The sequence below is a fragment of the Schistocerca cancellata genome, chromosome 2, assembly GCF_023864275.1.
Source record: "Schistocerca cancellata isolate TAMUIC-IGC-003103 chromosome 2, iqSchCanc2.1, whole genome shotgun sequence".
NCBI lineage: Eukaryota > Metazoa > Arthropoda > Insecta > Orthoptera > Acrididae > Schistocerca > Schistocerca cancellata.
In genome coordinates, this window is record NC_064627.1 from 594,226,255 (window position 1) to 594,239,236 (window position 12,982).

Consider the following 12,982-nt stretch of genomic DNA (forward strand, 5'->3'; position numbering starts at 1 on the left):
TCGTTTGTGTGTCTGTCGACCTGCCAGCACTTTCATTTGGTAAGTCACATCATCTTTGTTTTTAGGTATATATATATATATATATATATATATATATATATATATATATATATATATATATATATATATATATATATTCTCGCTATCCACCAGGCCTCAATCTCCGCTAATTTCTAATTTCAATTTGCCGCCGCTCATACCTCACCTGTCTTTCAACAACATCTTTGCCTCTGTACTTCCGCCCCGACTGACATCCCTGCCCAAACTCTTTGCCTTTACAAATGTCTGCTTGTGCCTGTATATGTGTGGATGGATTTGTGTGTGTGTGCGAGTGTATACCTGTCCTTTTTTCCCCCTAAGGTAAGTCTTTCCGCTCCCGGGATTGGAATGACTCCTTACCCTCTCCCTTAAAACCCAAATCCTTTCGTCTTTCCCTCTCCTTCCCTCTTTCCTGACGAAGCAACCGGGGGTTGTGAAAGCTCGAAATTGTGTGTGTGTGTTTTTTATTGTGCCTATCTACCAGCGCTTATATATATATATATATAACAAAGATTCCATGACTTACCAAACGGGAAAGCGCTGGTAGATAGGCACAATAAAAAACACACACACACAATTTCGAGCTTTCACAACCCCCGGTTGCTTCGTCAGGAAAGAGGGAAGGAGAGGGAAAGACGAAAGGATTTGGGTTTTAAGGGAGAGGGTAAGGAGTCAATCCAATCCCGGGAGCGGAAAGACTTACCTTAGGGGGAAAAAAGGACAGGTATACACTCGCACACACACACAAATCCATCCACACATATACAGGCACAAGCAGACATTTGTAAAGGCAAAGAGTTTGGGCAGGGATGTCAGTCGGGGCGGAAGTACAGAGGCAAAGATGTTGTTGAAAGACAGGTGAGGTATGAGCGGCGGCAAATTGAAATTAGAAATTAGCGGAGATTGAGGCCTGGTGGATAGCGAGAAGAGAGGAAATGCTGAAGGGCAAGTTCCCATCTCCGGAGTTCTGACAGGTTGGTGTTAGTGGGAAGTATCCAGATAACCCGGACGGTGTAACACTGTGCCAAGATGTGCTGGCCGTGCACCAAGGCATGTTTAGCCACAGGGTGATCCTCATTACCAACAAACACTGTCTGCCTGTGTCCATTCATGCGAATGGACAGTTTCTTGCTGGTCATTCCCACATAGAAGGCTTTACAGTGTAGGCAGGTCAGTTGGTAAATCACGTGGGTGCTTTCACACGTGGCTCTGCCTTTGATCGTGTACACCTTCCGGGTTACAGGACTGGAGTAGGTGATGGTGGGAGGGTGCATGGGACAGGTTTTACACCGGGGGCGGTTACAAGGGTAGGAGCCAGAGGGTAGGGAAGGTGGTTTGGGGATTTTATAGGGATGAACTAAGAGGTTACGAAGGTTAGGTGGACGGCGAAAAGACACTCTAGGTGGAGTGTGGAGGATTTCATGAAGGATGGATCTCATTTCAGGGCAGGATTTGAGGAAGTCGTATCCCTGCTGGAGAGCCACATTCAGAAACTGATCCAGTCCCGGAAAGTATCCTGTCACAAGTGGGGCACTTTTGGGGTTCTTCTGTGGGAGGTTCCGGGTTTGAGGAGATGAGGAAGTGGCTCTGGTTATTTGCTTCTGTACCAGATCGGGAGGGTAGTTATGGGATGCGAAAGCTGTTTTCAGGTTGTTGGTGTAATGGTTCAAGGATTCCGGACTGGAGCAGATTCGTTTGCTACAAAGACCTAGGCTGTAGGGAAGGGACCGTTTGATGTGGAATGGGTGGCAGCTGTCATAATGGAGGTACTGTTGCTTGTTGGTGGGTTTGATGTGGACGGATGATGTGCCAAGGTAATCCCATTCCTGATGTCCAGGCGGAGCTTCAAGGAATCCTCAGAACCTTAGGCCCCCTACAAAACCTTTCACCTGACTCCATCAACCTCCTGACCCCACCAACATCTGAAAACCTGATTTGTGCTTACATAAAAAAGGCCATATGTCTGCTTGTGTCTGTATATGTGTGGATGGATATGTGTGTGCGTGTGCGAGTGTATACCTGTCCTTTTTTCCCCCAAGGTAAGTCTTTCCGCTCCCGGGTGTATGTGTGGATGGATATGTGTGTGTGTGCGAGTGTATACCTGTCCTTTTTCCCCCCTAAAGTAAGTCTTTTCGCTCCCGGGATTGGAATGACTCCTTACCCTCTCCCTTAAAACCCACATCCTTTCGTCTTTCCCTCTCCTTCCCTCTTTCCTGACGAAGCAACCGTTTGTTGCGAAAGCTAGAATTTTGTGTGTATGTTTGTGTTTGTTTGTGTGTCTATTGACCTGCCAGCGCTTTTGTTTGGTAAGTCTCATCTTTATATATATATAGTTATAATAGAAGGAAACATTCCACGAAGGAAAAATATACCTAAAAACAAAGATGATGTGACTTACCAAATGAAAGTGCTGGCAGGTCGACAGACACACAAACGAACACAAACATACACACAAAATTCAAGCTTTCGCAACAAACTGTTGCCTCATCAGGAAAGAGGGAAGGAGAGGGAAAGACGAAAGGATGTGGGTTTTAAGGGAGAGGGTAAGGAGTCATTCCAGTCCCAGGAGCGGAAAGACTTACCTTAGGGGGAAAAAAGGACGGGTATACATTCGCACACACACACATATCCATCCACACATATACAGACACTGATGTCTGCTTGTGTCTGTATATGTGTGGATGGATATGTGTGTGTGTGCGAGTGTATACCCGTCGTTTTTTCCCCCTAAGGTACCGTATTTACTCGAATCTAAGCCGCACTCGAATCTAAGCCGCACCTGAAAAATGAGACTCGAAATAAAGGAAAAGAAAAATTCCCGAATCTAAGCCGCACCGGAAATTTGAGACTCGAAATTCAAGGGGAGAGTAAAGTTTTAGGCCGCACCTCCAAATCGAAACAAAGTTGGTCCATTGTAATATGAGACACAATTTAGGTCGAATGAATGACGATACAGCTACAGTAGTTTGGTTCGAGTCGTAAGCTTAGCAGTTAAGCTTTACCAGGTAGCCATTGCTACGCGTCAGGCGCTCCGTCCGTGTTTATACGGGTACCCTTCCTTTTTCACATGCTTCGTCTGGTTTGAATCGATTGCTTATTTTGCTTTGATCTGGTAAGTGCTGTTTTCTTTGTTACAGGTGTTTGCGTCACTCTAAGCTGAAAATGCATTACTGTACTGTGTCACGCATTGTTTGTTGCATTCTGATAGTGCGTGTTTACGTCCTGTCGCCGCTCGCGGCATGGCTTGCTTTTGTGCGCACTACCGCCGCTTACAATTAAAAAAAAAAAGAGAGTAATCGTCTCATTAGTGAAACAATGGCTAGAGACTGCTATTTTTTGTTACTTACACTGTTGCTTTCTTTGATAATGATCAACAAGAACCAAATAATAGACTGCGTATGATAGAACATGTTCTGAACGAGAGTTAGGCGAAAATGTTTCTCCGTTTGAAAATCTTTGCGGCCGCTTCTTTAGTGCATCAAATTCTGCACAGAAATTAGTCATCTTAGAATTAAAAATCTAGTCAGTTGCCATGCTTCATTTCTGACAGTATCACTATTAGGCATAAGAATAATACGAATATAAACATGACACGATACGCATATTCTTCCGCGTTTGCTGTTGTCTCACTCTTGTTTCGTAGTTTATTAGGGAGGCAGGATTTAAATGAGATAGCAGCAAACACGAAAGAATACATGACAAAATGTTGATATTCGTATTATTCTTATGGTGATTCACATTTTATCAGGTTCCTATTAGCAACCATCTCTTCTCACAGGTAGGAAAAAATTCAGAAAGTAGAGTTGGCCATATTGACAAACATCCGAAACAGTCTTGCATGTCGGATTTTCGTAGTACATTGAAATTCTGCTACATTCGAAGATGAACAATACGGAATTTGTATTTACTTTGTTGGATAATGTATGAAAGTGCAGTGGTCGAAACTCGGGGCGGAGAAAAAAAAGCTCGTCTTCCACCTCTTTTTTCTTTCTTTCTTTCTTTCTTTCTTCTTTTTTTACTGACGCGGAGGTTTTGGCGCCATGCCTGTGTAGCGCTACATATATTCGACGGCAGAAGTTAGTTGGGGCGGCACCTACCAACATTTTTCAGAACTTCCACTTGCTTTGCACTCGATTCTAAGCCGCAGGCGGCTTTTTGGATTACAAAAACCGGAAAAAAGTGCGGCTTAGATTCGAGTAAATACGGTAAGTCTTTCCGCTCCCGGGACTGGAATGACTCCTTACCCTCTCCCTTAAAACCCACATCCTTTCGTCTTTCCCTCTCCTTCCCTCTTTCCTGATGAGGCAACAGTTTGTTGCGAAAGCTTGAATTTTGTGTGTATGTTTGTGTTCGTTTGTGTGTCTGTCGACCTGCCAGCACTTTCATTTGGTAAGTCACATCATCTTTGTTATATATATATTAAAAACAAAGATTCCATGACTTACCAAACGGGAAAGCGCTGGTCGATAGGCACAACAAAAAACACACAAACACACACACATAATTTCGAGCTTTCGCAACCCCCGGTTGCTTCATCAGGAAAGAGGGAAGGAGAGGGAAAGATGAAAGGATGTGGGTTTTAAGGGAGAGGGTAAGGAGTCATTCCAATCCCGGGAGCGGAAAGACTTACCTTGGGGGAAAAAAGGACAGGTATACACTCGCACACACACACATATCCATCCACACATATACAGACACAAGCAGACATATTTATAGGCAAAGGCATTTCTGTGGCTTAATAGTGTTGTATATGAATACAAGTCATGATGAACTCTGATAGGACCAGTTATGCTAGACATCACCTAAAGTTATTCATGTTTCAGGAAAACATAGTTTAACAGAAAAATGTGTGTGACCTACATAGATACATTAAATACATAATATGAAACACTGGTATTGCAGGTATAAAGATGGCAATGAAGTAAGTGCTGATGCACGAATAAAAATCACAAGGGATTCCACAAGAAAAGAAAGTTACAGTATGAGTTTCACATTGGTCAAGAGCTCAGATGCAGGAGAATATGAAGCCAGAGCAGAGAATAAAATGGGAACTTCTTCAACTAAGAGTACTGTAAAAGTGAGCAGTAAGTATAAAACATGTTATTTATGTATTTTTGCCTCTTAAGGAAAATGAAACTATACCTGGGACACACAAGAGATGATATAAAGAATTCTGATTCTGAACTTAATGTCAAGGAAACATACATTACCAAAAACTATTCGTTCAAAGTTATTGCAAGCTGCTTTTGCAGTGAATGATCCCCTGGAGTATGCTGACACCAGTTTCTTACAATTTTGAAACAATTCCTTCAAACATTTTCATTATTAAGATAGTTATTTCTGATAGCACATACGTTCCTAGCATCTCTCATACACACAAAATAATCTTTGTCATACATCAGAACTCCCTCATAAAGTAGTTCAATCTTTTTGTGCTTTTTGTGTAGCTCGGTCATATATTACAACACACAGTTTTTCAAGAGAAATTAGTTTTTACATGAGCAGCATTATTTGTTAAGAAACATCTGAAAACTTTCTGAAACCTTACATTGAACCTTCAAGGGGAAAATCAGAGTCCACTCCAGTGACCTTTTTTGTTTCTGTGCATTTGCTCAAGAACCTCTCTTGAAGTCTTCTAGATCTTTTATAAGCAGAACAGTGTTCGTAATTCATCTCACCAATTATTGTCTTGTATTTAGTTGTACACTGTAGGATTTATTTTTCATGCATCAGAACATATAAAAACCTCATTTAGTAAAAATGCTGAAAATCACAGCTGTCATTCAGTTATGAAATATGCTTGTTAAAGATAATGTCCCACTTTGTACCCTGTAGGATATGTCACATTCAGGAATGATATTTGTATTTTATTCAGGACATCAGTGAAAGCTATGGAAATTGTGGATGTCATCATGAATGAAATTGTGTTTACCATGACTCAATGCAAATAAATACACATCAGAAATCAATAAACAGACAGAGCAGTTCAGTTTTGTAAATGAAAATAGCTCCATGTTTTCAATCAGAAGGCATATGAAATACAGAAAGGTATTCATAAGTAACCCAGGATTCACAAGTCCATTTATTTCCATTGGCAGCCTGTTATTTATTTTTAGTTTAACTTTCAGTTACCAACAGCTCACTCTCTGGTAATCTGTGGCTGTGTTTTCCCTTCTTTAGTTTTGTGGACAGGAAACCAGTATTTTTATAATGGATGTGGCGTTCAAGAAAGTAAACAAGAAACAAACAAAAACAGGAACAGACAACCATACAAACCATGTTTGTAACATAACCATAATAAAAAGATTTAAAATATTACAGTAGCTTACAAGCTTTTATTCTGTTGCCAGCTTTAGTTCTCTACACCCCATCCCTCATCCCCAAAGGAAAAGCACTCACACCTATGTGGACGTAGATTAGGTGTATAAGACAGGAAGACAGGGAGAGATATGGGCAGTGGGGGGGGGGGGGGGGTATTGATCGATGAAATGGGGGAGAGAGAGAGAGAGAGAGAGAGAGAGAGAGAGAGAGAGAGAGAGAGAGGATGGATGGATGGATGGATGGGTGGGGGTATGGTCTGATTGGGGGAGGAGGGAATAAAGAGCTGCAAATAAGCAACACATGGAGAAAGCAAAATTACTTGATACAGAGGACATAAAGGCACAAGGGAAAATACAGTGTAGAGAAAACAAATGGAGGAAAGGATGTGAGTACTTCTATTCTAGTATCAAAGACAGAAACTAGGTATTATATATTTGAGGTCTGAGTGGTTTCTGTGAAATGAAACATCTGCACCAGCTCTGGTCAATTGAAATAACTTCCTTGTAGAATACTTAAATACAATATCATGAAATTTGGGATTATTTAGTGTAAAAATGTGGTAAACAAATACCAGCAACAGAACAAGGTGTCTACACCAAGTCAAGAAAGTCAAGTATATTAGACATTGAATTATATTACATCACTATGTATCTTTGGCACCTCATCCATGGAGTTGTAATGCAACTATACCATTCATGCAATAAGATCTATTGTTCCACTGATCAAGGTAGCATGATTATGACAAATGAAAGAGAAATTACTGGAAGGTGGTATTAGGATTCATGAAGTTGTCAGTTATATAATATGGAGCTCACTATGGAGATCACAAAAGTGGTAAATTAGACATCTGAATTCTCTGATTTTATAAGGGAGAATGTTATTTTTAATTTAGATGATAAATTCTTGGATTTTATCATATGAATGATTATATCATTCTTGTTACACATCAGTAAGAAATATCAGATGCATATGCCTGAAAATGCTATGTTATTACAATACTTGTATGTTTTGATGCATTTAGATGGAATAATGGCAATGTTATGAAAAGAACAGACAACTGCTCACCATCTAGTGGAGATGTTGAACCACAGACAGGCACAAAAAAAAGAAAAGACTACCAAACATGTAAGCTTTTGACCAGGTCTTCTTCTGATACAGACAAAACACACACAAACACACACACACACACACACACACACACACACACACACACACACACACACACACACACACAGCTTACACATACATGATCACTGTCTTTGGCTGCCAAGGCAAGCTGGAGACAGTGGTTATGTGTGTGTGAGCTGTGTTTGCATGAATGTGTGTGTGTACACATCAAAGAAGGCCTTCTGGTCAAATGCTTACATGTTTAGCAGTCTTTTTGTTGTGCTTGTCTGCAACTCAACATCACCACTATATGTGGTGAGTAGCAATCTATCCTTTTCATAATAATGGCGTTTAGAAGTGGACCACCTTTGAGTACTTTGACAGGCATACTTAGACCATGTTGAACAGTTGGTACTGTAATAATGCATTCGTTTTTTTGACTTTCAGGCAGATGTGGTACCCTTTATTACTTGAGGATCGCTACCACATAAATACATTAACAAATAATTTTTAATTAAAGACATAGGTGTTAACATCAGTTTAATCTTACTTTAACATATTTAATAATTTAATTTTTTTGTGTGAAAATAGTAAGAAGTATACCAGGCAACGCTCTGTCCTCAGTAATCATTCAGTAAGTAATGTTGTTGTAATGACTATGTTAAATGTTGTCCTGATGTCATGAATGGCAGATTAAAAGACACCAATGAATGCTGAAAGTGACTGAAACATTTTATAGATGTTATGGAATGAGATCACTTAAGCATGGAAATACTTATCTTATTCCTGTGTTTTCCAAAATATTAATTACTGTTTACAAAGGGAATAATTGTGATATTAGACACTTATGTGAGCTAGTCTAATAAGTTGAAATTTTTGTTGATGTTTTACACTGTAGATGTGTATTTGGTAAACTGGAGAACACAGGAGTAACTGCATATTGCATTTCTAGATGTCTTACAAAATAATGAAAGCCACAAGAACTGGTTTCTTCCTTTTAGAGTTACCTGTCATTGTTTTACGTGTCTTGATTGTTATGTAGTATCTTCCTTGTTATGAACTGCTGGAATTTTTTTACTGGCACGACTGCATCATTTATTTGTTAAACAAAGAATTATGACTTTCTTTGGTAAAGCTATATACTGAAAACTGTCCAGATCTTATATGTCAAAATAATTGTTTAAAGTTTTAATGATAAACAGTAGTTTCTTCAGTGAAGTGGAATCTGTATTTCAACATTTTGATATCTGAGACAAAGAGCAGAGTTTTACTTGACCTCAATTAGTTCGTATGCTTCACATTTTGAAAAGGATGTTAGTAATTGTCATGGCTTTACCAAAATGTTTTATATTCACATGTGCCTGTTAAATTGCACTTTGCTTGCTGCAACCAATGGAAGGTTTTGATTCGTGAAGTTTGTGGACTGTGAATGGCAGTTTTTTTCCCCTTTGTGTTACTGTTTTAACACCATGTAATTTCTAGGAATGGAGTAGTATCATGTAGATAATAATGAATTTGCCATGTGTTAGTCCATTATTTAGTTGTAATTCAAGTGCACTTGTTTCAACTTGTATTACATATGAAAATTCTAACTTAGAAAAAAAGGAAGAAGAATTTTACAAGGATAAGTCTCAAGAAGAAACTCAAGAAACTAAAGGTGGTACTCTTGAGGAAAAATACAAACTGAAGATTGAAGAGGAAATAATAGAGGAGCACTTCTCCCCAGAATCAATTAAACAAAAGAAATTTTTGAAGAAAGGGGAACACCATTGAATGCTGTACACAGCAAAGGTAATGGCAGAACATAAATTTTGTGTATTTAATGTGAAATTTGAGACTGCTTTCTGAAATATGTTGGAGAATAACATCTTCATTGAAAATGAAGTGAAAAAAATTCTTATAATGCAAATATTAAATGTGAATGTTCCCTTTGAAATCTTAATGGTGTACAGTCATGAGCAACTGAATAAAAATTAGTTGGTGTACTGGAGAGAAAGTGCTACTGTCACCACAGCAAAGGGAATAGTTCAGCATTTCACATGACTGCATGACAGGGAGTTTGCTAAAACCTTTTAGTGGCTGACAGCATGGTAGTTAAGTGTAGGGTGAGCAATACATATGATATCAGGCATTTTAGTACAGCCATATTGTGGATACCTCATATAAATCTTCCTAGGCCTACAGTCACTTTTCAGAAACACGGTGCAATGGCTGTCCATTTGTTGTTTCTATTTTATTTTATTCCCCTCACCCCATACAAACCAGCTAGAAGTGCTGATGAGAACATACAGAATTCATTGTTTGCCTGTTTTGGCTCACAGTTGTCAGTATTTGGGCGAACTCACATACTGTCCCTAGTTAAACACACAAATCATTGAATTTTTTGAACTCACACTATCTGCTGACAGCCTGCAGGCTTGTGCTAGGTTGTGTACATTGTTCTTTCCTGGGTTCACAGTTAGGAGATCCTCATTTTGTGATAATTTATTGTGCCACGCAGATTTACAGGTCGGTGACTTAGTAAGCTTAGTGCATCACCAGAAGCAACAAAAACCTTTTTGTTTTGAAATTATACACTGATCCAATTAATATGTTGAATTTCCTGATCAAGTATTGTTTTATACATGTTTTCTATCTCTTTCTCCTGGATTAATGTTGCAGGCAGGCAGTGTTTAAAGAAATAACAATAGAAGAGGACCACAAAATATCTAACTGTATTCAGAAAAGTAAAGTTAGTTTATTCCTTCAAAATGTAGAGGGATTGAAAAACAAGCAGGTGTGATTCTTGTCTGTCCATATAATTTGCATAATTCTGAAGAGATAGATGTTCTGAAGAGATAGATGTTAATGAAACCATTAATAGGGTGTGGACATTTCAATGCAGTTTAAAAAAATAAATAAAATAAAATGAAATAAAAAAGTTTTCAACAGAAAAGATTAGTTCTAATAGCTATTCACCTGTTACAGTAGAACTTCAGTAATGGGTTTTCCAACTAATATTCAGCACAGTAGTAAGACTCTGATTCATAATATTTTCGTAGGCATGCTGAGAAAAATTGTTTCCCTCATTGTTTCCATGCTATCTAACCATTGTTATGTCCACAACTACAATATTAGGTGAAAAAAAAATTGCCTTCAGTACCCATTACTAAATCACTGCCTCAGAAATATGGAGTGACAAAAATATTTAATAATGTACACAGTAAATTTTAAATCCAGTATATAATTTTTTAAAGTTTTTGAAAATTTTTTAGTTTTTTGAAACCGCTATTCTGTAGACAAATTTCTTATGTTATGAAAAGGATAAGCTGCTGCTCATCATATAGAGAAGATGTTGAGTTACAGACTGTCATAAATAAAAGACTGATATACTCTTAAGCTTCTGGCCAAAAGGACTTCTTCTGATTAGGAAACACACACACATTTACAAGAGCACAACTTACACGCAAAAGACCACTGTCTTAGCCCACAGAGGCTGGACTGTGGACTGCAACAGAGCCTCATGGGAGAAACAATGTGATGTGCCTGGTGATGGGGTTAAGGAGGAGGCTGTGACGGAGAGGGAGAGGGGGAGGGATAGCAGGATAGAGACACGGGAACATGTATTGCTGTTTGTGGGAGCATACAGGAACAGGGTATGGCCACCAGGTGCAGAAGGAAGTTTTCATTTTATTTTTATTTTTATTTCCGGCCGGGGGGGGGGGGGGGGGAGTAAAGAGCTGGTGGGAGCATTCATGGAAAAGAAGGCTGTGTAGTGCTGGAATGGGAGCAGGAAAGGAGATAGGTAGGACTAATTATGGTTGATGATAGAGTTGTTACAGGAACATAGGATATTTTGCAAGGAGAGGCCTACCTGCATGATTCAGAAAAGCTGATGTTGGTAGTAAATTTGATATTTTGTAATCTGTAAATGGCCAATTTGTTGCTCTAGAAAGACTAACTAATCACTTATAGGGGCCTACATAGCTAATAAACTGACTCAATCCACATTGTTTTGATAGAAATTGTGCAAATGATCCATAGAATGTAGAGTAATTAACTTCCTTTTACTGTTTGTTGTCTACTAAGAAATAATTAGTTGTTTGGTACAATAATTTTACTCTGTACAGGTGCAGGGGACAGTGTTCCAGATGACAGTGGAAAATCGGTGACGTTAGAGAGACAGAGCATTACATATTCTCGTGGCGACGGGGATACTGTAACAATATCTGTAGCATCTACAACACATCATGAAGTAGCAACAATTTCAGATAATGGCTTGGAAGGTATGACTACTGCCCTCACTTTACATTATGTTAAAAAAGGGAAGTTAAAATACTGTAATGAAGTAGAATGTGAAATGTTGTAGTGTATCATTGAGAACAGCAGTTTCAAGGTGTTCTGGTATAGAATTGTCACTAGGATATTTCGCAGGAGAGCTTCTGTAAAGTTTGGAAGGTAGGAGACGAGATACTGGCAGAAGTAAAGCTGTGAGGACCGGGCGTGAGTCGTGCTTCGGTAGCTCAGATGGTAGAGCACTTGCCCGCGAAAGGCAAAGGTTCTGAGTTTGAGTCTCGGTCAGGCACACAGTTTTAATCTGCCAGGAAGTTTCATATCAGCGCACACTCCGCTGCAGAGTGAAAATCTCATTCTGGAAACATTCCCCAGGCTGTGGCTAAGCCATGTCTCCGCAGTATCCTTTCTTTCAGGAGTGCTAGTTCTGCAAGTTTGCAGGAGAGCTTCTGTAAAGTGTGGAAGGTAGGAGATGAGATACTGGCAGACGTAAAGCTGTGAGGACTGGGCGTGAGTCGTGCTTCGGTAGCTCAGATGGTAGAGCACTTGCCCGCGAAAGGCAAAGGTCCCGAGTTCGAGTCTCGGTTGGGCACACAGTTTTAATCTGCCAGGAAGTTTCATATCAGCGCACACTCCGCTGCAGAGTGAAAATCTCATTCTGGACACTACTGTATTATAGAGTAGCCTGCCATAAAGATTATTATGAAAACTGATAAATGAACATCATACAAAAGTGTCTCTATGGATCTTGGGATTCTTACACTTACATGTCAATACATATACTCCATCAATGTACATAATAATTAGAGCGAATTTAGGACAAATTGTGGAATTCACTACTGTAATACTAGGAGTAAAAATAATTTTCATTTAGACTATGCATTCCTGTTTAGAGATCAAAATGAAGTTTTATATTCTGCAGCAGAAGTCTTAAATAGGTTGCTGGTAGACATCGGGCCAGAAATAGGAAAACCCAAAACATTCAGAGCAAAGTAAAAGAACATTTTATTAGCTACACCTTCAATAATTTAGTAGAATATTTTCAATGTAAGTTCCAAGTTTTATATTTTCCACCACATAGACTCTGAGGTCAGTAAAGTTGTATAAATACATAGTATAAAATGATAAATAAAAACAGCAACTGAGTGGTGTAAATTGAATAGCAGTGACTTTCTTCACAATCTGGTGGCTAGGAATTGTATGTATTTCAGTTTCCCAACACATATAGCTTAGCATTTCATAA

At 39.1% G+C, this 12,982-nt stretch overlaps 1 protein-coding gene across 1 annotated transcript in view; it reads left to right on the plus strand.

Moving 5' to 3' along the window:
• The window catches only part of LOC126162232 (obscurin), a 720,647-nt gene that overhangs the window by 348,562 nt on the left and 359,103 nt on the right, over positions 1 to 12,982 (plus strand). The window contains exon 23 of the mRNA XM_049918601.1: positions 4,942 to 5,123. Within this exon, the coding sequence (XP_049774558.1) occupies positions 4,942 to 5,123 (182 nt within the window). The remainder of the gene's footprint in view (positions 1 to 4,941; positions 5,124 to 12,982) is intronic.